The sequence below is a fragment of the Bacillus rossius genome, chromosome 1, assembly GCF_032445375.1.
Source record: "Bacillus rossius redtenbacheri isolate Brsri chromosome 1, Brsri_v3, whole genome shotgun sequence".
Taxonomy (NCBI): domain Eukaryota; kingdom Metazoa; phylum Arthropoda; class Insecta; order Phasmatodea; family Bacillidae; genus Bacillus; species Bacillus rossius.
The window spans coordinates 326,869,164-326,896,804 of NC_086330.1; the positions used below are offsets into that span (position 1 = coordinate 326,869,164).

General features: G+C 36.7%; 2 protein-coding genes across 2 annotated transcripts in view; one reads left to right on the plus strand and one right to left on the minus strand.

Annotated features, from left to right (window-relative positions):
• The window catches only part of LOC134528008 (uncharacterized), a 366,719-nt gene that overhangs the window by 146,959 nt on the left and 192,119 nt on the right, over positions 1-27,641 (minus strand). The gene's annotated exons all lie outside the window — the stretch shown is intronic.
• Positions 9,493-12,261, plus strand: LOC134530270 (uncharacterized). The gene is made up of 2 exons (XM_063364977.1): positions 9,493-9,963; positions 11,499-12,261. The coding sequence occupies exons 1-2, from the start codon at positions 9,847-9,849 to the stop codon at positions 11,961-11,963; spliced, it is 582 nt and encodes a 193-aa protein (XP_063221047.1). The 5' UTR covers positions 9,493-9,846; the 3' UTR covers positions 11,964-12,261.

Sequence of the window (27,641 nt, forward strand, 5' to 3'; positions counted from 1 at the left end):
GACGATGTATTTAGTGCGCGTGAATCACGACATGGCTTACTGTTGCCTTCTGCCGTACGATGCATAATGGCGGGTCCGTCCAACTGCGGTAAAACGTGTGTTTTACTGAGTTTACTGGAGGAGCCAAATGGTCTTCGGTTCGAGAACGTCTACTTGTATTCCAAGTCGTTGCAACAGCCAAAGTACCGGTGCCTAGCTACTGTTCTACGCTCGGTGGATGGTCTGGAGTATTTTCCGTTTAGCGATAATACCGATGTTGTACCTCCAAGCGAAGCAAAAGCCAGTTCCGTGTTTGTTTTCGAATATGTAATGTGCGAGAAACAAAGCATAATACAAGAGTACTTTTCCATGGGCAGACACGCCAAGGTAGACTGTGTTTACCTGTGTCAGACGTACAGTCGTATTCCAAAACATCTCCTACGAGACAACGCGAATGTCATAGTTTTGTTTCGCATGGACGAACTTAATTTACGTCACGCTTATGACGATCACGTAAACACCGACATGACATTCCAGGAATTCAAAGACATGTGCTCCTTGTGTTGGAAAGAAGAACACGGATTCCTAGTTATAGTCAAAGACTGGCCTCTATATAAGGGCAGGTACAGACGAGGTTTCGATCAGTTTATTGCCAAACATGAGTCATAGCATTTCAAAATTCGGTCGTAGCAGTCGAGACTTATGTACTGCTCTCAAGTCTCATGACGGCGATATCCGCAAATACATTTCGCTACTGGCTCAAAAAGTAGACAGTGTGAAAAAGTAATTACTAGAGTATCTCGTTGCCATCGACCAGCGTGTGGAAGCCTCGGATTCTCGCATTCGCGACATGATTGAAGTATCGAATGCACAAATACGGGACGATCTGAGGACTTTTCAAAGTAGTCTGAAAGCATCACTATCTCACTTGTCAACAAATTCAGATTCAGCCAAACACAAGAAAGAAGTTTCTGCGAACAAATAAAAAAGTATAAAAGGAGGTCTTGCAATAAGTTTTCAGCCAGTACAATGTCGGACCTGGCCAGTGACCTTCATCGAGCTATACAGTCTGTTCGTGAAAAATATCTACTTGCTAGACGAACCAGACCTGCACGAGAGATGGCAAATGAGGAGATATTTAAACCAATCACTAGTCGTCTCGACGAACTTAAAAACAAGGAAGAACCGGCCATCATTGTGAAGACAGAAGTTGAAGATGAAATGCCAACTGTAAAGAAGAGAAAGTATGAACCAGATCGAGAAGAAGAGGACTTAACAAGTACAGAGTCCATGCACAAGAAAAAAATACCGAAAAAGGGACATCAAATTAATGCAATGGTCCGACCATACCTGATATCGTTTACGAGCCGGAATAATGACACGACCTACGGAGTGTACAGAAAACATAATAAATGGTTCCTCGGTGCTAAAGAAATAGACATTCTACCAGGAAATATCGTGCGCGTAGCAGAGTTCAAAACGTGCGGGACTCCGGGTCTGTACGAATTGCTGTTTCGCAGGGAACCTAAAGGATATTCTCACAACGACTTACAAGAGTACAAAAAACTGCTAGAGCTAACCAATGCACATTTTCGCGATAACGATCCACATAGTGGTGTATATAAAGACGTAGATCATGAAAAAATGGACATTCTCGCTAATCTCTTCAGTGAACTAACAATACATGGAGAAGGTTTAAAAAAGCTAGAAAGTGGTGAGATATTTGACTATATATATTGGGACGACCCCAATGAATTAGTTGATCGCCTTAGAATTCTACATGCTTCGCTTAGCGTAGGAAACTATTCCCACATCAACGAAATAGTCTCCATACTTGAAGAACTGAGGGAAGCCGGCTACATACAATGAGTCGAACCGGAATCGCTCGCGAACTTCATGCTCCTGCTAGACGAAAATACCTTCGTCGCAAAGTCATAGTTCGTGGAATTGACGATTTATTCCAGGCGGACCTTTTTGAGATGATACCGTATTCCCGATTGAATAAAGGTTTCAAGTACATGTTGACAGTCATCGATGTTTATAGCAAGTTCGCTTGGGCTAGACCTGTAAAATCAAAGACTGCAACTGACGTAGCCAAGGCCATGAACAATATTTTGCGTGATGGACGTGTACCGTCGCACCTGCAAACGGACCTCGGGAAAGAATTCTACAATGCAACCTTCAAGGCTTTGATGAAGAAGTATGGCATCAAACACTACTCTACATTTAGTAACGTCAAGGCCTCCGTTGTCGAAAGGTTTAACAGAACTTTGCGTTCCAAGATGTGGCGGCAGTTCACGGCTAACGGAAATTACAAGTGGCTTGACATCTTGCCGAAACTAATAAGCGAGTATAATTCCACGGTGCATTCTACCACGAAAATGAAGCCAATGGACGTAACGGACAATCGCCTGCTTCAAACAGTGTTTTCCAACACGAAGAAGAAAGATCCACGAAAGCGTAAAGCTAACGTCGGTGACATTGTGCGAATCTCCAAGCAGAAAGGTATCTTCGAGAAAGGTTTCACTGCAAACTGGAGTCCCGAACTTTTCCGTGTGACACATGTTCGTGAATCAGAGCCTAGGACCTACTACCTCGAAGATTTGGACCACACACCTATCCATGGATGCTTATATGCCGAAGAGATTCAGCCTACGTTGTATCCCGATACGTACTTGGTAGAGAAGATTATAAAACGAAGAAATGGACGGTCCTACGTCAAGTGGTGGGGCTTTCCACCTCGCTTTAATTCGTGGGTGGCTGATGCAGACATCGAGAAATCCACAAGACTTTAGTAATTTGTAGTAGTGTAGAATTTATGTAATAATTTTTTTTTTTAATAGAACTTGTGGTGTTTTTATTTTCTCAAACCTTACACTTTTTTAGTATTTTTTTTTAAAATTAAAGTTTTTTTGTATCGGCCAGGGATCGAACCAAGGACCTTAGTCGATCCAATCAATCATTATTTGAATTACAAATTTATTTAATGAATTTTGAACTTTTTCCCGAATCTCTAGCATTACAATTACGAATTTTAAATATGGTGGTCTTGATGTCTGATAGGATGATGGTCGTAGATGATTTAAAGTCTATTTACGAATGTTGAACATGGTTTATTGTAATTATTTTTTTACATAAAATTAAACATTATTGCATCGATCGGGTATCGAACCGAGGACGGGAATCAATCGAATCAATATGTAAGTTAATGTTTGATTTATTTAATTAATTTTGGTATTCATCCCGATTTTCTAACATAAAAATTACGGATTTTCAAGATGGCGTCCAAATTTCAAGATGGTGGGCACCTTAGTAATAATAAATGATTACTGCACTCTAGCGGATAAGAATTCAACTAACATGGTGTCAGCGCACTCTAGCGGCCGAAAACAAGATGGTGGTCTCCAGCAACGAAGACAAGATGGCGGTCAATACGTCATACTAGGTGACGATATATATGCTTTAAAAAAAGTGGTGGGAGTCAGTCTGCCTGCGTTCACCGCGGGGGAAGGATCGGTCGCCATTTTTATTTTTTTTGCACTCGTCGGGTTCGAACCGAGGACTCCGAACTCCGTGTCGTTAATGTTTGTTTTTTATAAATAATTTATTAAAATTTTATTAATTAAATTTTTTTATAAATTTTAAAAAAAATTTCATTAAAATCGGATAATAAATAAAAAAGTTAATGATGACGGTCGTAACGGAAACTGCAACGGTGACGTCATCATCCAATATGACGTCAGAGGCTTATCTGCGGCTGTAGACATGGATGCTTAAGCCGCTATATGGACGCTAGCCACCGGGATTTTTAAGGACTAAAAACGGGAAATTTTCCCTCGAAACGGGAATTTTTCCCTCTAAAAGAGAAATTTTTTATTTTTTTAATTTTTTCAGATTTTTTGGTGGATTTTTTTCCACAAAAATGGAAATTTTGAGGAATTTTGGGTAAATTTTGCCCAATTTTGGAGAATTTTGACACATTTTGAAGGTCAAATTCAAGGTTAAGGTCAAAGGTCAAGGTCACAACCATCCAAGATGGCCGCCGTGACGTCACAATCCAAGATGGCGGTCGGCTCCACAGGCTCCACAGCCCGAAGCCTGTGCCCGGACCGTCATTCCTATACTACTCACCGACAACATAAAGGCAGCACATTTGGAAGCACCGACAACGAGAAGGCAGCACATTTGGAAGCACCGACAACGAAAAGACAGCACATTTGGAAGCACCGACAACGAAAAGGCAACACATTTGGAAGCACCGACAACGAAAAGGCAGCACATTTGGAAGCACCGACAACTAAAAGGCAGCACATTTGGAAGCACCGACGACGAAAAGGCAGCACATTTGGAAGCACCGACAACGAAAAGGCAGTGCATTTGGAAGCACCGACAACGAAACGGCAGCACCATCATCAAAAAGGCCGCACATTTGTCATTGGCTCCAATATTCATTGGCTCCAATATTCATTGGCTCCAATATTCATTGGCTCCATTATTCATTGGTTCCATCAGTCTATTGATTCCATCAGTCTAGTTACCCCATCAGTCATTTGATCCTACAGTCATTGGCTCCAACTGTCTTTTGTCTCACCAACTCCAAATATATTTGGCTAGAATTCTACGAGTCTAAGAGACTATGAGGCCACAAGGCTACGGGTCTTAAAGGATCTAGCTGGTTACGAGTTATACATAGCTACGAGACTGCATGGCTAAAAGACCGCGTGGCTACGAAACTACATGTCTTTGAAGCTACAAGAATACAAGTCTACTCGGCTCCAACTACACCAGCAGCATTATGTTATTATATTGCATGACTACTTGTTTACGTAGCTACAAGTCTACGAGGCTACTTGGCTACATAGCTACAATTATACGAGGTCCCAAGACATAATGACTACGCGACAACGAGCCATGATGTTACGAGACTACACGACTACGAATCTTCAAGTTTACGAGGCTGCGAGGCTACAGAGCTACGAAGCTTCTAGAACATAAGTTTACGAGACTGCGAGGATACAGGACTACAAGTCTACACGAGTACTTGACTACGAAGCTACAAGTCTACAAGGCTCCAATTGCGGCATCTGTCTTCGTCTGAATTTTCTCTTTGGCTCCAACTGCTACAGCAGCATTATGTTATAATAGTACAAGACTACTTGACTACGAAGCTATAAGTCTACATGGCACCAATTGCGGCATCTGTCTTCGACTGAATTTTCTCTTTGGCTCCAACTGCTAAAGCAACATTATGTTATAATATTACAAGACTACTTGGTTACGAAGCTACACATCTACAAGGCTCCAATTATCGCCTCTGTCTTCGTCGGCATTTCCTCTTTTGCTCCCACTGCTCCAACAGCATTATGTTATATGATTCCATGGATACTTTGTTACGTAGCTACAGGTCAACGAGGTTCCAATGCATCATGTTTACAAAGCTTCCAGAACACAAGGTTACGAGATTGCGAGGCTACAGGACTATGAAGCTTCCAGGACACGAGGCTACATGGCTACAAGACTACATGACTCTAACTGATTACAATAGCACCATTCAGTGGTGAGAGTTAGGTTATCTAATGCATAGCTAATTGTTGCAAATAGTTCTGGCAGTCATCAACAGATGTAGCCACGTGTTTCTTGCAGGTAAATATTAATTACTTATTTTATGTGGGATGCGGGATGCTCACTAACGATCGCAAAAGAAGGAGGGCTTCGCTAGACATCAAGGAGAAGGAAGTTCGTCTTACATGTTAATGCTTCGCTGATGTCTCATGGCATATTATTTGACTGAGTAATGGTTGTTCATTTCTTTAATTCCACCTGGTAAAAATTATTGCTAGTCTTGATGTAAGTTTTTGGACATACGCCATTGCTAAGAACTTTTTCTGTTGAAGAAAAACTAATAAATAAAATAAATAAATAAAAATAAAAATAAAAATAAAAATACTCAAAAAAAGATACAAAAAACACACAAAATTAAGCAAACAATTGCTGTTGTCAACAAGGATATGAACACCACAAAATATTCCGAAACAGGAATATGGTCAGCAAACAAAGAAAAAACAAAGAAAATGTACTAAGAGAACGAAAAAATCCCCACAAATGATGACAACACAAAAATATTGAAACCCAAAATAATTCAGCACAACAGTTGAAGCGAGACAAAAAACATGACAAAACGAAAAAACAAACAAATACAATAGTTTTACCTAAACTGTTTCGGAATATTTTGTGGTGTTCATATCCTTGTTGACAACAGCAATTGTTTGCTTAATTTTGTGTGTTTTTTGTATCTTTTTTTGAGTATTTTTATTTTTATTTTTATTTTTATTTATTTATTTTATTTATTAGTTTTTCTTCAACAGAAAAAGTTCTTAGCAATGGCGTATGTCCAAAAACTTACATCAAGTCATGCACTCCCATTGCACAAATCTTTTAAAGATAACATTATTGCTAGTGTCAATTTATTAGCAGAAATTCACTAATTAAATGTAACTCTGAATAAAATGACATGACTCATTAAGTAAATATCCTTCATGCAGAGATCGATTTCTCACAAATAATCAGCAGCACTCGGAGAAAATCATTAGATGTCTAGCCAGGAATAACCAGAAGCACTTGGAGAAAACCATCAAATTATTAACAAGAATAATCAGGAGCACACGGAGAAAACGTAATAACAAGAATAATCGGGAGCACACGGAGAAAACCATACACATATTGAAAAGAATATTCATGAGCAAACATAATGACAAGAATAATCGGGAGCACACGGAGAAAACCACCACACGTTTTCTTTGATATCATAAAATAACAGGAAAAAAATATTTTATAAATAGCAAATAAATAATAAAAAATTTAAAATGTAAAAAAAAATACAAAAATACATAAACAGATTCTGATAGCTTGTGAACTTCTCATTGTTGAGCAAAGATAGAGTTCTAGTACAAGCCAGGGAAGCCAGGGAAGGACATATAACTTAATTTTAGCCAATTGTTTTAAAAAAAAGATTTTATATGCGTAATAAAACCTACAATTCTTAAAGTAACTTCTAAAGACAAATGTAGTAAGTTTAAAATACAGATTTTATGTGCTAATAATTAAAAATATTATAAAAGTTAAACCAGAATATGAAAATTCATCTAATACGTAGGTATTTTGTCAATAAGAGGGACGATTTATAAAGAGAACATAACTTATTATTATATATTTGGTTTTGTTAAAGCAAAGTTAATTTCCTAAGTCTAGTGCCAACCATTGGTTGTTTAATTTTTTTGGGCATTACTAAAACTCTGTAAATTGACACTAATTTTTAACTACAAATATCTCTTAATGAGTGATTACTATCTTAACGAAGGCAAATTTTATTAAAAAAAAAATAATGGAATTTACTCTTTAGATAAATATTTTTTTTTTAAATTTCAACCCCTTCTACTTAAAACTATACTATGCTACCAGTTTTATTTTATTTCAAAAATTTACCAGAATGAATTTATGCTTGCCGTGAGCTTGCTGACTCGTCAGCTCAGAAGTACAAAGTTCACGTCCCAACTGCTAGCAGAGATTTCCCGGAAGCACGCCAGAGTGCCGTGCCGCCGTATCTTGCCGCGATATTACCCCGGTAACGTAACTTTCAACAAGAAAGTTTGGAAGTTTAAATCTTCCTCTCTAAACAACAGAGGCAGCGAAACGTCAACTAAAAAGGAGCCAGGAGATTGTGACACCATAAAAATTTATATTGTTCAACTAGCTGCCCTCGCGACTTTGTTCACGTGGAATGATTCGAATACACATTTTATTTTGATAAAAAGTATTGACAATATAAGTTAAATTATATTTAGACTAGAGTCATAATTACATTAAAGCTTCCCTGTAAACCACATTTTTTTACGTAAGGGAGCAAATACAAACACTGTAGTGAGACTACTGTCTTGAAAATATGATTAGTTCACCTGCTTTCTCCCAAGTTGACTATAAAAAATTATATTTTATGAAAACCTTAAACAGTTTGAAAAAATATGCGCATACATAATTTCGTGGCATTTAAATTGTCCATAAAAAACACCATATCTTCGTAACCGTCTGAGATATCATAATAGAATAAAACTCTTTTAATTCGTCATTTTCAATGTAAATCTTGTTAGAATTTTAATTCAATAGCAAAAGTAGTATTTTGCAAACTAATTTCGTAACTATATTCATAGAGACAATTTAATTTTTAACGTTGGATTTTTTTTAGACATGTGTTTTTTCAAACAGCAGATGTTTAAAATATTGTAATTTTAAAATCACAGAAAAACACTTTCACTTTATTTATGTGTATAATTATATATAGGTAATAGCTGTGGTACCCGTCGTTGATTGGCTGGATTACCGTTTGGTCGCATAGCGTTCTGATGTACTCATCTCTGTATATAGTTTTTTCACTATGCAAATATTGACCCCAACCATATAGTCAGATTTACTTAAAATTTTAAATAGAAACTATATCGTGTCCAGCATAACAAAAACTGTAGCTCTTTAGTGGTGCTTTATCAAACCATTGACTGCCTTACTCCTGACATCACTTCATTTCTCCACAGTCGAACACCCAGTCCTTAAAGTATTGAAAAGTTTGGAAAAGAATGTGAAAGTGGACAAAATTCACAAAATAAACCAAGAATTCTTCTAGTGTAAATTAAACGAATCTGTTTAAAAACCAAAACAGAATGTAACTTCAGAGGTGAGAGTGGAAATTTAATAGCTTCTGAGTAAAAAAAAATGGGTAAGTATGCAAAAGTATGCAAGTGTATATAAAACTGAGAAAAAAGTGCAAAAGTTAGCAATAGGTGAATAAAATATAATAAATTTTATGCAAACAAACAAATGCAAACGTGTGTGAAAAAATATGTTATAATATGAACACATGCAACAGTATTAAAAATGTTTGAAATTGCAATTGTGTACAAAAGTTTGAAAAAGAATGATAAAGAACGCAAAAGTTAAAAAATATACAAAGCTAGGAAACTTATACAAAGATTTGCTAAAGCATGTGAAATTATGTCAAGTAAATTATATCAATACATAAATAAGTTAATTTAAGCATTATAATACTAAAGTATGCGAAATGTGCAGAAAATAATGAACTTGTGTGAAAATTTGCATAAAAGGATAAAAATATGCAATGTATGGGGAAATAATCTAATATAGGTCTATGCAGGAGTATGCGTAAAGCCTACTACACACGGGACTCTTTTGTGAGCAGAAAGGTGTACACTTTCTTGCTTACCTCGACTAGTAGCCAAATCGTGTCGTGTGAACACCCGACTCGCATGCGCGCGACTCGCATAATCTGAAGTGTATACTAGCTAGTATCGATTAGAGCAGGTACTATTTTTCGCTCTCTTTAGTGAGCGAGTCAAATGTAAATAAACAATACTATTGCGCGCGCGAATGTTTTTAATGTAAACAAACATTGTTATTGCTGGTATTTGGTATGGATTATTAAATAGTCTCTAAGCACATAACTATCATAAATAATAATACAAACAGTTGTGAGTGTGGAACTGGTAAGTGTTTGTAGTGAAATGTCGGACTGGACGAAAGAAGCAGTGGAATATTTAATTGAGACTTACAAAAAGCACGAAGTTCTGTATAATAGCAAACTTCCGGGATATCTGAATAAACACTCCAGAAAATATGCTTTAGAAAAAGTAGTTGTTGAAGTTAAGAAGGTGCGCCCTCAAACAACAGTGGACGATGTAAAAAAAAAAATTTCTTTCATTGCGGACTCACTATGGTCATGAGCTTCAAAAATTACAGCAAAGTCAACGAAGTGGTGCTGCAGCTGACAGTGTTTACAGACCTACAGTATGGTGGTTTCCTCTGATGGGTTTCGTGAAAGACCACATCCAGGCCAGAAAAGGAGAGTCAACAATGCCTTCTTCGTTGCAATGCAGAGAGCCAGCATCAGCGAATGTATCTGGAACACTGCTGACTGTAGAGGTGGGTTTTTCTTCTCCTTATCAATGTAGGACTGCATTGAGTCTCCCTTGTTCTGAGTTTGCCCGGTGATGAGACATTTATGGGTAATTGATTTAATATGAAATACCTGCACTGCATACAGGTACATGACTGCAATGAATTTGTGCTTATTTTGATTACAGAAGTTGTTTGAGTAAAATATTACATCTTTGTTTGTACATTCTTGCAAAATAATAGGAAACACAGTGTTTTAGATTTATTTTTATTGCAGAAACACATTCACAATCCTGTAAAATGTATGAGTAAATTAATTTGTGAAACATAAAGCCAAAGGCCACATCACTAATGTTAAATAATAACTTAACCAAATATATATTTACAAGCATGGAAATAAAGCCAAGCACCTACAGCCTAATACAGTACAATACCTTTATTAACTGATGAACCAGATATAAATTATACCAAGCATCAATGAACAAAAAGTATTTATTAAAGGAATTTCTGGTTGCTTCAAGTGTATTTCCACTCATATACATATTTACAACAAAGTTTGGTTATGAAATTGTAGACCTGTATACCTGTATTCCAAAATTTATGATAATAAATGACATACACAGTCATGCTTTCAAGGCTAGCAAGCAAAAAAATTAAGTAATGCATTATTTGTTTAGGAACAGATGTGCCTTTTTTGTGTACTGCATTAATTTAGAAATTGAATTTATTGACACATTCCCACTGCCAAGGCACAGCGCCAATATTGTTGAAATAAGCACATAATTTGTTTCTTATTTCAATTGCACTATTTTGGCATCTATTGCCTATGTGTGCCCTAAGGCCTTTCAGACTATACCCTTGTTTAAATGTTGAATTTTGAGTATCTTCAGTTTCTATGCCACTTAGGTAACTACTTGAATGTTCTTGTATTAAATAATTGTGAAGTGCACAAGCAGCGAGTGTTATAGTTTGAACCTTGTCAACTGACAGATTAATTTTTGTAAGGAGCACGCGAAACCTATTCGCCAGGATGCCAAAAGCGTTTTCCACCACTCTCCTGGCACGACTTAAGCGATAATTAAATACTTTGTGCTCTTTTGTCGCAAACCTTTGACTGTATGGCTTCATTATATGCGGATGTAAAGGAAATGCATCATCTGCAACTAATGTAAATGGCGATACAATATTTGTGTTAGGTAAATTCATTGGTGGTGGGAAGTTAAGAGAATTGTTCTTGACTAATGAACTTAATTCGCTATTATTATACACACCACCATCACTAACACGGCCATTGCAACCAACATCGAGAAAGAGAAATCTATAATTTGCATCAACAACAGCCAAAAGTACAATACTATTAAAACCTTTGTAGTTATAAAAATATGATCCATAACATCTGGGGACTTGAAACTGAATATGCTTTCCATCCATAGCCCCTAGGCAGTTGGGGAAGTTCCATTGATCATAAAAGTCTCGAGAAACCTTTAACCATTCTTCTGTAGTGTTGGGAACCTGTAAAATAAATGTTTGTCATGTACCTTTTGTACACGCTCTTGTTACAGGATGAAGAAACACAGATTTTTTCACAATCATTGCCTGCCAGTGATCTCACCCACGAACAGTCTATTCCAGTAGATCACGAAGAAACAATTGATGTGTGCATGCAAGAGGTTCCAGATGAAGGGACAGTTACTGCCTATGATTTGTCGCCTGCCCCTTCCGGTTCATCTAGTATAAATTCTGGACCAAGTAGGAAAAGAAGGAAAGTGAATAGCGACATGGCACCACTTTTTGAAAAAGCAGATACAATTTTGAATACTGTGCAGTCCAGACTTGGCTCCCAGTCACGCTCAGAATCCGGCACGCAATTGTTTGTCAGATTTTTGGCTGAACAGCTTGAAAAGATTCACGATGAAGAGTTAAGGCTGGTAACACAACACAAACTGCAAACAGTTGTGATGGAAGCGCAACTACAAGATATGCGGAAACGCCGACCAACGAACAATATAACCTATCCCGAATATTAAATAATTTTGTTAAGAAAAGTGTGCAAGATAAATGTAACATATTTGTTTGTATTTTAAATTGTATTTATTTTCATCCTGTTTTCCAAACTTTTGTTACCTATTTATGTTTACTTACCTTTAAATAATCGTCTTTTAAGGCATCATAAATAGCTCTACAGGTAGATGGAATGATTCCGCTCAATGTGGACGCAGGTATTCTGTATGCAAAGCTCAAACTTTGGTAAGTTTCGCCCGTTGCCAAAAACCTCAATGTAACAGACAACCTGAAAATATAATATACTTGCTGTAACTCATTCAAAATGCTTACAAGTGTTATGTTTTTCTCATATAAACATATACCTACCTTTTCTCAACAGAAATACTTTGCCTCATATTTGTGCTCTTTTTTTTAATGCGTGATTCAACTACCCTTTTTAATTTTTGAAATGATTGCTCATCCATACGGAGGTAGTTTTTGTATGATTCTGGATCTTCCATTTTTAACTCCTCGTTCACTAGCCTATGTACACAGCCAGCCCCTTCATCACGCCTCTGTATCCAAGGTCTTGTCCACCACCTACGCCTTCTCCATCTGCTACTTTTCAATGCACATGCTATTTGTATAGCACAAATAACACCTACAACACCAAGTACTGCTTCAATGTCAGAATTTTTCTCCATTGTTGAAACACTATTGTTTACAAACTTTCTTGTTCACCAAAGAGAGTTGTGTGTATGGTTCACACTAGCTAGTATACAAGTTAGAGGTCACTTTCTTGCACACTTTAGATGGTCACTTTCTTGTACAAGAAAGAGTCCCGTGTGTAGTAGGCTTAAGAATTGATAAGTAAGGAAAAATATAAAAGTGTATATGTAAGCATATTATTGTATGCAATAAGATAATAGTGTCTATAAGTATGCTAAAATTTGGGGGAATATGCGAAATAGTATACAGTAAGTAAAAGTATGAAAATTATGTGAAGTGAGCAAAATAAAGCAAAAAAAGAACCAAAGTTTGCGAATTACAAAAAAAATATGCAAAAAATTTCGTTTGAGAGAGTATGTTGAGTATGTAAAATCATGCCAAAGTACACAAAAGTATGTGGAATTGTACAGACGTACGCAACGGTGTGAAAAAGTGCACAAAAGTTTATGAAAGCATGGAAAATTATGGAAAACTATCGGGAAGTATAAAAAAAATGACAAAGCAAAATTAGTCATGTAAACGTATGGAAAAGTATATAAAATATAAAAATATTTAAAAGAATTAGAAAATTTTAAATGTTTCAAAAGTAAAAGTTATCCGAAAATGTGTGACAGTGTGCAAAGTGAGAAAACAGTTGGCGTTAATGTTTAGATTTCTGAAAAACTATGAACTGCAGTGCTGTGTCGGTCATAACGTGATTTTTAAATGAATTTTAACGATAAAGTAAACAATAAAAAAGGAAATAGATAGTAACAATTGTAGCAAAATGACAACAAAAAATAAACGGCCCAGAGCTGTAATTTTTCTTCATTCATACTTTTTTTTCGTTACAAGAGCATTACTTGATGGTTAGCGGACATAGAGAAAAGACACAGGCTCACTGTTTGTATTCCTATGACTCACCTCCTATGGTTTACTATTATAAAACTGAATTCAAGAATTTTTTCAATACTTTAAAGGTGAAATTTCATAATTATATGTATCCTCAGTGTCAATCCAGGACATGAGCTGGCTGTTTTTATTTATTTTTATCCATTTCTATTCAATATTGAAGACGTGGTTCAGAAACAAACATCCAGACATGCATATTTCTTATTTATATTTTCGTAGGATGCATGCCACCTACGAGGGCAATGCTTTTTAACTAGGAGACATTAATATTGTACATTTTAACTTTAAACAATAACATAATAAAGAAACTCTTAAATAGAAAATCTTTGATTTGTTTATATTATATTCATATAAAAATTGTACACAAAGACAGATGTGTCCAAGTAACCAAATAGTACGTAATACATGTACAGTAACAGTAGTAATAGTAGTGGGCAAGTAGGCTGTAGGCTGCTGGTTATGGAGCGTGTAGTGGTTTATGGTGACCTTGACCTCAACATAGAACCTCAGCCTTCAACTCTAGCCCTAAAATATATCTCGAAATATATTTGAGTCGTCAGGTAACGTTTGCCACTCTGATTATTACATGTTTACCTAACATATAAAATAATAACAATTCAACTTAAATATCTACTTCTAGACGATGTATATCTTACGATAAATAATAAAAATGACCAGTTTAAACCCGCTGAGTCAAATTTCCAAACTATTAAGTCAAAAAGTACTAAAGAACTATAAAAGTATTTAATTATATCGTATTTATATCACAGACTTCGGGAATTCTGAGTTCGATTCCAGGTGAATTTACTTATAAAGAAATTAAGAATGTTATTTCATAAGCAAATAACGTTTGATCCTCTAGATATTTTTATTTAGATAATAAAACAAAATTTATTTAAATCACACGTAATAACTGGCTATTTTTTTAACGTAGTTGATATTTAAATTTAAACATTTATCATTGCGTATCACCAGTTTTTCTATGACTTCTGCATACTCGGTTACCGTTAATGAACCACGACGCAAGTGTCGTCATTGAATTTGTAAGTAATGTCAGTATCCTTCCTGCATCACATAAGGGGATATTATTAATTGATATATTTATATATTGGTCTTTTTCTCATGATTTCAGTTAAATTTATAACCAAGCAAGAGGCAACGTTTATTATTTTTTATGGACTTAAAAATTGTTTCTTTATTAATATTGAAACTTTTAAAGGCCAAATTAAGGTAAACTACGTGTGTTAAACAGATATATGATTGAAAATTATGTTGAAAATTGAAAATAATAATATTAAAATTTTATTTTCTACGTAACCTGGGATTTGGTAAATACCAAGTTTTTAATTTATAGGCGCGTTTTAAAGATTAGGAATTTTATGAAGAAAATCTACTAAAAATGTTTTGTTTAAAATTGTACTTTATACTAATTTAAGTTCACAATTATTGATTGGATCAAAGCAATTTGAGTTTTCCAAATATTTTAAATACCATTCACTGAATATATAAAACAATTTATTACCTACCAGCTACGGTTGAATTATTGGTTCACTTTGAATCATTGATAAAAATACAATATTGTGAATTCAAAATATTTAAGAAACCAACCCTTTAGCCTACGTAGATGGCAGTCACAGTAAAGTGCGCGTCGAAATAGCATCGCTCACCAACAGAGAGTGTTAATCTCTCAGGTGTCTTGGAAAGGAAATGGAATCAAATAAAACCAGAAAGATTGTTGGGAAGACTGCAGAGAGGGCGGTGGGAAAAAATAGTTGGGTGCTGTGAGCATCTAGAAGCGCTCGGAAGCCATTTGATCTCTCTCAGCTCGTATTTTTAAAGCTGCTCTCGCCCCTCCCCTTTCTTTAACTCCAGTCCAAACCAAACACCGTTTATCACCCGGCATCACGAACGGCAAGTGCAAATTGCACGCGGCAATAAAATAAACATCCCGCCTTCAGAAGCTGCTAGAGTTTAGTTTGTATTATAGCCATGGTTAAATTTTCTAATATAGTTTCATTAAATTAAAAGGTTTTCATTGGTAAAAATCTTTCAAAATATATACATTTAGTTATATTTTATTTATATCACTAACCGTGAGTGTGAAATCAGTTCTAAGACAATATATAAAATTCCGCCATCTTGTAGGACCTGATCCTGACCATCATTTTGGATTCTAGAAAGTTCCACCCTTTGGGACTCTAAGACATTCCGTCATTTTTAACTGCGCTATCTAGTATGATGCCATTGCCCCCATGTTGGCCACTACCTTGAAAAGCTGTAATTATCAGCCAGATATACATCTGATTTTTTTTTTTCAAATTATAAAAAATATTTAATTAAAATCTTGATTAGAATTATATAAAAAAAAATCATTTACGCTATTAGTTTCATAGTCTCCAGTTCGAACCCACCAAAATGGTTCGAAGAAAGGTGTGTTTTGAAATGTTTCCAACACCGTCGGGCAGGAATAAAAAAATATCTTTGGCTATGGAATCTGAAACGAGAAAATCCTCGTGTTCTTTTGAGCAATAGAAAAGCGTTCTTCAAACCATTTATTGTAACAGATCTATTTTGAAAAGTGATCTTGCAAACCCGAAACGTTGTTAGCCTGCAAACTCAATCCAACATCCGCCTGTCTGTTGCACTTGTGGGCGCTCTTCAACTCACGGGCGAGAGACGACTAGCTTAAAAACCGGCTGCGAGTATTACAAACCGTAAACGGAAAAAAATGTTTCAAAATATTAATTCTCAAGAGTTGCTTGGCTTCTGGGTTGTAGCCGCGTCAAAGGAGAAAATATCACCGACATTTCGGTCGACGTTCCAGTCGCCATCGCCAGGGAGCAGTTACCTATTGGAAAGTGTTGGAAGTGAACGTTTAAGAGTTCGAAGGGCCTTAAGCCATAAGTAGTAGCAACCTGCAGTTCTGTATGCAGCACAGTGGATGGTTAATTGTGGTACATTTTAGCTTTGGGTGTTTAACGCAGTATGGACGGTTTATTTAAGTGCTACATTTACGAGTGGAGCAAGTAATGACTTGAGGGAGGGGTTGTTTGTAAATTGTGAGCAAAAAAAAATATCATAATTTTAAAACGTGATAGACTGTCAAATTGTTACGTACTTAGTAAAAGTATGCACATCATAATTGTTGTTACGCACTCTCTCCTTCACTGTTGTAACGTAACTTTGGCAGACTGATGGTTCTTTCAGTTTCAAAGGCAAAATAACAAACGTGATTTCGTCTAAATATAAGTGCCTCTATATTTATTTTACTTTTAAATAATTTCACATAAATCAACAAAACATGGTTTCAACAAACAGGTTAAAAGGTAAATTAATTTACGTATATGTATTGACAAATATATTAAAATTATAACATTTAATAAATGGTTTGACAAATATATTAAAATAGTATTATTTAATAAATGTGTTGGCAAATATATCAAAACTACAACATTTAAAGTATGGGCCAGCCTAAATTAGAATATTACTATTAAGTTTCATTTGGCATAGTTAAACAGAATCGGAAACAATTGGTTAAAATAAACAATCCCAGACTTTTATATAGTGCTTAGAGTTATGAATGTACCATAAGGAAACATTTTCGGATGTTCCAGTCTCTTTAACGTATTTATCTAATTGTCGCGCTGTAGAAATCACTAAGAATTCGGAGCACTGGAGATTTGACGTTAGCTGGCCGAAGGTGACGTGTTACACGGTACCAGGGCGCCTTAGCCGTCCTGGGTCCCCGTTGAAGGAAGCGAGGATGCGGTAGTCATGTCCGCACCCGGCTCTTGGACCCTGTCTGTGAACAAGCCCAAATCGATCATGAACAGAACTGGTTCACAGACAGTCAGTAAATTGACAGAAAATGCCCACCAAAAACGACAATGGTCGGAGAATAAAAGGTTGGCAAAATCTCACCGGACAGGGAGTGGCTCCTGGCGCTCAGGAAGTCAGCCCGGCAGGATGCGAAGCTCGTGAACACGCGCGGTTGCCGCGGACGTTTCCATAATTAAAATAATTAGTAAATTAGCGAAGTATAACTATCTCTACTAGGCACGCATACTGACTAATTACTGGTTAGGAAAGATATTAGGGACAACATCCCTTGACTAGCCGACTACATATTTGTAAGACGACCGACTGAAGTCTTGCTGTGATGCTCGCCAAGGATTCGAGGCAAGTCAGTCTGCTCGCGTGGCGTGGAGTCTCTGCGTGGCGGTAACGACTCGTAATTAAAAACAGGCGATGGCTTTCGAAAGAAAGGGGGGGACTTCGGCTTCCGGACCGAAAGGTTCCGAAGATTTCCGAGGGGGTGGTCGAGAAATACTGACATCGATATCTCGAAGTTGGTGTTAGTGGCCCATCGTAGCGAGACCTACTGAGGAGTGTCCGAAACAATGAGAGATAGACTCGTGTATCTCTCACACGAGACGACTTCGGAAGCATGGAGCTTATGGAGGGGACTAGTGCAGCACTCTGGTGGCTTGGAAATGAATTACGTGGCACTGATTGGTGCGTGAGGTGCCAGGGGGCAGGCATTTAGCGGGCGTTCAAACACCCAGGGGAAATAACTCGCAAATCCGCCACGAGAGGGCAGAGGCGGTACATTCGAAGACTAGTGTCGAGACCTTGAGACAGGCCGGGGTTGGTGGCTGGTTGGTGCCCTAGGCAGAGTTCCCACGAGAGCCTGGAGGAGGAGGGGGTGGTGGAAATGTGCTAGGGCAGTGGGAAACTAAGCCAGAGACGTGCCGAAACGTTGTTTAAGACGACTCGCGGGTGTGCCTCTCGGTGCTTGCCTCAGGAGAGCTCCGAGAAAAACAGTGCTCTGGGAGAACGCCGAGATTAGCCGTCTTGATCACGGCTCGGAGGAGAATTACACGCGACTGGCGTGCACTCAAGCAGGGTGAGGTGGGGGGAAATATACACAGGCTGACTCGCAAAATACTCGGAAAAATCAGATTTAGGGCTGGGAATAGGATTGGAGAGGCTGGCCTGACAAAGATTAAATGGGAGTGTACAGAGAACGGAAAAACGTTTAAGTTTTTAGCTGCAAAAAGACTGGTAAAATTAATTTTTCCAAATTCCAAATTTAGAATTGTGCCAAAAATGCTAATTGGCCGCACAGTGTTTACAAAACAATATTCTACACCTTTCATTAAATGTTTCACCTCGTAATCACTTTTATATTACTTATAGGCTTTGGAAATTTGTGTTTATAAAGCATAAAAAATCGATGGTTTGGAGTTTAAATGACATTTATTTTTAAACATTTCAAACACCACTAACAAAATTCAGGCTTCTCAGAACTAAGAAACATTTTTAATACGCCTAGGTACTAATACAAAACAGAACTCATAAAAACATAATTTACGTGTTCTGAAATAAAATTACTGTATAATATTGAAAGTGTTATATTAACATTTTCTTTGAAAATTCTAAAAATATTACACATTTACAATACTACAAGGACAGAAATAAAGTTCATTTAAAATCAACCAAAACACCATGGCTTAAAGCCTACATAACCACAGTTCCTGACACTTAGGTTCCCGTAAGCATGAAATAATATATTGATAATTACAAATAATATTCAAATTTAAATTTAATTTGAAAAAATGAAGTAGATATTATTTAATAGCTCTGAAAAAATTTCGCAATTAAATATGTTAGCATCAAAATTATCAATCAAATTAAAGCGTGGAATTTCTTATCAAACATTAACACGTAGGAATGTTACGATGAATTTATTACGCTTTCCCCAACCTACTTAGGCTAGCCTATGGCTATCAAGTTTTGTTTATGTACACATACAAAGCACCGTCCACAGAATGTTCTTGTTAACAAAAACAATAAGTTGAAGGAGATATAAAAATGATATTTGTATGTATGTAATTTTTGTATAACATTAATTATTTAGTATATTTATCTGTATTTTAATGTAATAATTTGTTTATCGTATCCCTATCAACATAGATGGTCTGAGGTGTTGAATCCAATTAGAAATCTGCAATTCCATTCTTATAGGGAGAAGTTACGAACAACAATGACATATACGGACTATATAATGTTGGTGAACAGGGAGGTAAGAGGAGTTTGCCGCGGGAACAGTTCGCATTTAACAAGGACGCGTTCACACGAGACATGTGCTGAACAGAAAGACCTACCTACTACGGCTTAACCAGAGAATGCCTGGAACTGTATCTACTCCAAACTGCGTACGGCTAGCTCTAAACGCCTGAGGCCGGCTCGTCGCCTGCTTCGCGCGGGAAGTTTGAACAACTCGTCGCTGCGACATCTTCTCGGCCAGTGGAGTAGCGCCTAATGCGCGCGAAATTAAAATTTGTGCTCTGCTATTTGCACCTGAAACTGTGCAGGGTTGCTTTTATGGACACAAGTCTCATAATAACAATAGCTTATTTTGGCATTCCGTAGGTACTACTAACCCGTTCAATTCATTTTCAGCAGTTTTCGAAAAATTTTTACATACACCGCGCACTAGGTCGGTGCCAATACGTGTTGATCCTCTGGTGATGTAGCCTTTTTTGTATTATTTCGTGCAAGGTGACTTTAAGGAAAATTATTTGATTTGGTTATTCCTTTTGAGCATATTGCTTTGATTTTTTGTCGATATCGTCATCCTTAGCCCTGATTAATTTATATAGTTTGAAAGGACATTGTGATTATCATATCTGGATTATATGCGATGTGTAAGAAATGTTTGTAAGTGGTAATAAATTGTTATGTGACTAGTCCAGTTTCATAATGAGCGGACAGTGATATTGTCTAAGTAAGAAAATAATATAATACATTATCTCTCTCTACTTGAAAGACGCTCACTCCATCCATTCCGACCGCCAAATAACCGAGTTACGTTCGTTCCAAAAGTCGCAGCTGTTCAGGATGAATATTACGACTGGAGTTTTCCTACGGGCATTCCCGACGGGCGGAAGTGCTTCTGGAAGCATCTCATGACGTCACTCTACTTTCATTCCGACTTCTCGTCGCTGCAGCGCAGAAAGGTTTATGACGAGTCGAGCTCGAGTAGACCCTTTCCCCAGCCAACCAAACAAACCCTTACCTTACCCTGAGAGCCTACCTTTCACAGACCCCCGATCAGTACTGAACATAAAGTGAAGTTCGCTGCTAGCTCGTGTGAAGTCTCGGTCGGAATAATGAAGATTATAATACGTTTTAAGTACCTGGAGCATATTAAATATCACAGATATAACCTAACATACCTTTAATTTTTGTATTGATCATCAATACGTGCTACATACAACCTACCGTCCAAGGAGAAAAAAATATTGTGAGCGAGCCTTTCAGCACTTTCCAGTGACGTGCAAACATCTAACCTCGGTAACGAGCGAACTCATACGTTCTCATTTTGCGAATAAATTTATAATACAAAACAAGGGAACACAATTTAACGTGAATTTCTTTCAAATATTGCCGAATGTGATAAATATAAGAAAAATTGTATTTTCAACCACATTTCATAACGCCAATAACACGTACTTTCCGCATCCGCCGCTATAATATCGTTGCCGAAGCAGCTACGTCGACTATCGAATCATTTGTTTAGCAAACTGAAATTTTAAAACTTCATAATGAAACAGCTCCGACAAAAGCGAAAATGACTTGAAATATTACAAAACCCTAGATCTAATTTTAGACAAGGATATTTACTAAAATACTATCCATTTTGTTAAAGTTCACTAAACAGTTAATACTATAGGTCTCTTTTTTTGGGTTTGTGAACTTAAGTTCGCGCCACCCACCACATATGACAGAATTGTGGTTACATTCTCCAAATTTATCTTACAAAATGCCGTTTACCGAGAGTTAAAATGTTACACATAAAAAAAAAAATTTCGACAACCCAATTTTTTTTCGTAAATATTTTTATTTCACGCATTTAACCTTGATTTAAATTTGAAAAGATGCACAGACACGGATTATTCGGGCGCATGACTCTGAGTCAATGAATAGCAGGTCTGACCTTCCCCTGTCTCCTGGGGCCGCGGAAGTGCTGCCACCTGTCCGCTAGGGAGAGCACCGCGTTGCTGACAGGCAGCCAACCCTTCTCGCGACATTTCCCTCGGGCAGTCATAAATAATAAAGGCAGGCAGCGGGGCTGGCGACGCGAGACGGCGCGCCTGGGGCAGCCAGCCGCGGGCAGCGCTCCGACTGCGCCGCGAAGGTAGAAGGCGGTGCGGCGCGCATTTAAAGATGCGCAGCACAAACGTTCGTTCCGACCTCGAACTGCTTTCTTCCCGACTGACCGTTTTCTTTGTAAGTCGATCTCTCGAGTCTCGTCGATGAAGAGGCCATTACAGACGATATCGCAGATATAAATTTTTTTTAAATAAACGTGAGCGTGTCTATCAGTTCTCGCCAATGACGCGTGACATCGAACACAAGCTTATGTGTTCTCACGCTGCAGATATACTTATAATACGAAAATCGTACCCGAAAGTAATTGTAATCAATCTTTCAAATAATGCTGAACGTGATGAATACACGCAATTTCGTTCTCAACTACACTTCTTGACGCTAATCACTTGTAGTTTCCGTACCCACCGCTAGAATTCTCTGCCACAACCACCACGTCGAATATTGAATCATTTGTTTAGCAGACAGAAATTTTAAACTTTATAATTTAGCGGCTCCGATAAAAGTGAAAAAAATAAAGCCTCGAAAAGATATTAAACCCCGGCTTTTGTTATGATATTCAAGAAATTTTATTAAAATACTGCCAATATTGCTAAAAAAAATTCATTAAAATCTTAATACTATGAAGTTTCCCTATGAGTTGGTGAACATTTATTTACGCCATTCACCACAAATGGCAGCCCCGAGGTTACACATTTCCGTTCCAATCGACTTCCGTTCCATTCACGAAATCACTCCTACAAAATGCCGTATACAGTGAGCCAAGATTTTTCATAACTAAAATGAACTATTGGAGAAGAAATTGGCAGTGGCATTTGATAACGAACGATTTGGAATTACCTGGAGGGACGGAAAAATGAAGTCAGGAAAACGGTGCGAGGATGCAAATCTATGTTCTCTGAAACAAAAGTTTTACCACACTGTGTTTCCACTCTCTGTATTAACAGAAGTTTAGTATCTTCATGGAATGTAATAATCGGCTGATGCGTTGCTAAGCTAAATTGAATGTTAGTTTAAAGCATATTAATTACACAGTGAAAAAAGTCGAAACACCACATGAAAACAATCTATATTTTCATTTCAGCTGATTTATAAGAGAGGGAACGTCGTAGACAGTCTCTGGATATGAATAACGATCCATATCGTAATAAATTTATGCTGTTTGGAGCAGATTATAGTTACCCAGTAGAGTGTAGTAGCTCAGTGGTTAATGCACTGCACTCGAAACCCAGATGACTTTGCTGCTTAAGACCACAGTGAAAATAAAAATAAAAGATCATTAAAATGACATATTTAACTAAAGTATCAAACTTATCTCATTTACAAATAACCATCTCTTAATGAAAAATAGCCTGATAGTGTTTGCGAATTCATTTTGTACAAGCCTGGAATAATAACTAATATATTTTGAGTTGCCACTAAAATTTGTTTACATTTAATGTGAAATACTCTACCCATCAAAAAAAAAACCCAACGAATACATACAAAATAAGTGACATATCATGAATGACCCAATCGAAACTCTCACACAGTTATCAGCCACTGAGATGAAATAATGTCCTCTGATACGAATATATCCGTGAAGTCTATCCTTAAGTTAATTGAACCATGCAAATGTTTTTTCCCTGGTACCTAAAAAATTAATTCAGAATATTTTCTAAGCCGTAAGTAGAAGCACGAGGAATTCGCAAATTCGTTGGGTAACAAAGTAGACTTGAAGCATATATACATCTGTTTCACGTCGAGGTTTGTACTCCAGTGCTCTTGAGAAGTTCTTGACGTTATTAAAAACGAGAGGTAGTGGTTACCTAATTTCATGATCAGTCTAAAAATATATATTGATGATATTCAGGAACTTTAAGTCTATCCTAGGATATAATAATCTACTAAATAATCGTGGTTCTATCTGCACACATGCTAGGGACAAGATTATGTAGCAAATTGCGATAAAACCGAAATAATAACTCAAAAATTGTCAATTTAACATATAACACCGAAATTAACTCAAATAACAAAATTTTTATATCTTTTAATATGCTAAATTCATTGAATGAAATTCATTTGGCATGGAATGTTTAAAAAAATTTATGAACTAAAAGGATTGGTTGAAATTAATATTTTGATTGTTTGGTCTTGCGTCGCTTTTAAGTAGCACGTTTTTACTTTGATTGGGTTCATATTTTTCAAACACACAAATATTTGCAGATTTTTTTTTCCTTTTCTAAGTAGTTTTGTTTTAATACATGCTTATTACTAATAATTTTATTGTACAAGTGTGTGCTATTAATAAAGACAGCGTATACAAATAAAAACAATAACACAGTATACATCTATTTTAAAAATGAAATTTTCCTAAAAATAAAATTATGGAAACTTTCTCCTATACATAGGACATAGTTAATGATGCTTCATCTGGAAATGAAAAAAAAAGTATCTTCTGTTGAAGTGGTTCTTTCATCGGACTGCGTGCAGAATTCTTTGCAGGGGTTTTCCTCGTCCACGCAAAGGAGTACGGGAAAGTTATGTTTTTTTTTTCCTGCCAACTCCACCAGGAGTCGAGGAGTGGCGAGTTGTGCAAGGCGGGGTCAAATTGGTGCTCCGGGCACGCGCAGGTAATTAGTTGGGCCGCGGGAACTTCTCTCGCCACTTGTGTTCCGCTGTTAAACGCACTTCTCTCTCTCTCTCTCTCTCTCTTTCCTCATTTTCTTTGCCGCGATACTCTCGCTCTTCAAGACCTTCCTTTCCCTAAGGGTCAGTGTTGCCTTGGTTTGGTCAAACTGGCCTACGTCACACCTGTCGTTTGCAACTGAAGCATTTGTGAATGTGACCTTTCAGTTCGATCGTGTTCAGGACAATAAACTCAACATTACTACATTCGTCACGAAGTTGTAAAATTAATTTTGGCTGTAATGTTAGAAATTTAAAAAAAAAAAAAATACTCCGGGCAGGTTTGACATTTGGAAATACTAAGGGAAACAATGGTCTTTTTTTTTTTATTTGCCTGCAATGTCTCTTACTTAAAAATCTATAATTACCGGAGCATCTAATATAATGTGTTTTATTCAATTAAGTGTAACACAAAATTCGGTATATTTTAATTCGAATAGCCAGAGAACGCACTATATATCTTGTTCGAAAATTAATTTAATATATTTCTAATTAGTTGTTACATAAAATCAACATTTCCCATTACTTGAAAATCATTATTGAAAAATTTAAAAAGTTGTTGACATTTATTTTTCTTTTGTTTCTATTGTTACGAATAAGGTAGCAACGCGCGCCAGGTACCTGAGATGCCTGGCGGCTCCGCACGGACACTGTCGTCGTGGGCACATACCTTCGGAGATTAGAACGACCTGGCCTCACCACCCCTCTGCCCCGCGTCCTCATTCCTGGGCGCTGTTATCTATTCCTTAGCAGCCGGGGAATTCCACGGGTTTTCTTAGGGCAGCCGCATGGAATGGCGTGAATAAGCGCCGCTATTCTGGATGCTTCGAGCGTCGGGTCGACCCGGTATGACACGACATATTAAAACCCCCCCAGTCGGTTCCAGAAAGACTGCCAAGGGTATAAAAGCGGCGACGCCGGCCTTCGTGGGAGTTTCAAGAGGCGAGTTGACTGAAGTACGAGTTCGGCGAGCGGCGCAGGCACGGAGCGACAATAACGTGTGTGTGTGACCGAGTGGTGTGAGACTACGTGTGTAGACAGGTGCGAGCTAACAGGTGGAGCCTATCTCCAGTGAGTAGTGTGAATTGTGGTCTTGACAGATACTTAGTGATTTTAAAACATACATTAAGTGTGGTCATTTAATTAGTACTGTAAAAAATAGTAGCAAAACAAAATGCATAAAATTAATTAAGCTCTCCTTACAAAGCCTTTTTACCCCCTCGTAACACCATATTAAATAAAATTGTTTAAATTTTTCAATAGAGGTAAAAAACTTTCTAGCGCTAGGTTAACTGAAAAAAAGGAACCACGCGATTGAATGCATGAAAACAATTTAAATTGCAACCAAAATATAGCTATCATTAGTTTAATTATTTAAATATTTTTTTAACCCCCACGTTTTTAAAACAGACTAAAAAGTAAAAAATTATTTCTCCTAGACCCATACAGATTAATAACTCCATACAGATTCCTAACTCCATACAGATTTTTCTGTAAATTCGTGATTGTGAATTTTTAATAGCTATGAAAAAAACAGAAACATTTAAAATGAAAAATCGGGTGCATGAATAGTTAATCTAAGTCAATAACTATTTTATTGCACTAAAGATGATATGAACTATGGTGTGAGTTACTTTAACGATTCTCCTTACACTCCTTACTATTGCATGCACCCCACGTTTTTCGTTATAAATCTTACAAGTATTTTCATAGTTATTAAAAATTCACAATCATAAATTTACAGGAGTGGTAAGGGGTAAGGAATTTTTATGGGGTTATAAATCTGCAGGGGTCTTAGAGAATTATTTTATACATTTTATTGCGTTTTCAAAATGTGGAGGGTAAAAGATTTTAAATATTTTATGTTTTTAGTCCATTAATTTATGACTTTTCAACCATGAATTTACATATTATTTGTGAGTTCCTTTCTGGCTGAAGTAAACGCATCAAACCCTATCTCGCTTTTTCAGTTTGCATAAAAAAATTATATATTTTACACTTTGGTCAAATAAAAGCTGAGTTTACTTATAAAGTAAATTATAAACTCTTTAAAAAGTACTGTATGCGTTCCCACCCTTGTTTGTTTTAATTATTTTTTAAAGGTCATATAAATAAGTAACTAAAAATTAAAAAATAAAAAATCTGATAATTTTTCCTTTTGAAAAAATCTTAACACAGATAATATAAACATATTTGTATTTTATCGACTGTGAAATTTAGGGTTAAATGTGTTAATGAATTTGAATAGAGCATTTAATAACATGTATGAAGATTTTACTTAAGATTTAAGTTAAGGGATGTAAGCACCGCCTGCGGAAACCTGCGTTATGCATCCCGCAACACTAAACTGTTCTGTTCGTAGCCTAACGCCACGAATTCGGGGGCATTGCTAAACAAAACTAAACAAATTTGTACCGCAATGACAAACAAATATATAAACCAAAAAGTGAGTTGATATTGTATTTTCATCAAATTCTAAGATATGTTCAATGTTTCGATTGTAAAAATTTGTTCCAAGCAGACAAACAGACAGACAAGAAACCGAGTTAATAAAAACGTGGTAAAAAATGTACTAGGAACCACCCATACCCGAAGACACATTGATTTGAAAATGTTATAATATGGACTACGCTCTCTCAATCAGAAATAAGTCGTATAAAAATAATTTATAGATTTGATCCACATATGCTTATCTGACCCATACTGAACGACACTTTATACATTAATTGAGCGCGTTTTCTTTAACTCTTAATGTTAGCCACGTGCAGTCAACACGTGTGGTTCATAATTGTGCGGCAAAGTGGATGGAAGTGGATGGGAGGTACTAAAAAAACATATTTTGTAAACTTGTCACGTGAAATTGTGATGCTCAACTGTAAACAATACGACCATATAGTGCACCACTGTATTTACCTCCGAAAGGATATTTTTGTGTTTGTCATTATTATAATGTTGAGGATCACTTAGTAAATATTTATGTGACGAATTTCGCTCCAAATTATGCGAGTAATTGCGGTGTTATTTTTGTTTTTGCCAATCCTTCCTTATATTGTTTTTTCTCGCGAGCTTCGAGTCGCACGTAACCGACGCAATGATACGAGTTTCGAAACTCACGCCAATGCCAGTTTCCGCCGCAGCGGAAAGATACAAAACGAGTTAAAAGCAAGATTGATGCATATCCTGTCGTGATTTTGCGTCTGTGGATCAGTGATTTGCAGATTTTCTTTCTAAATTTTATATTAGTATTTTTTTCTCGAAAA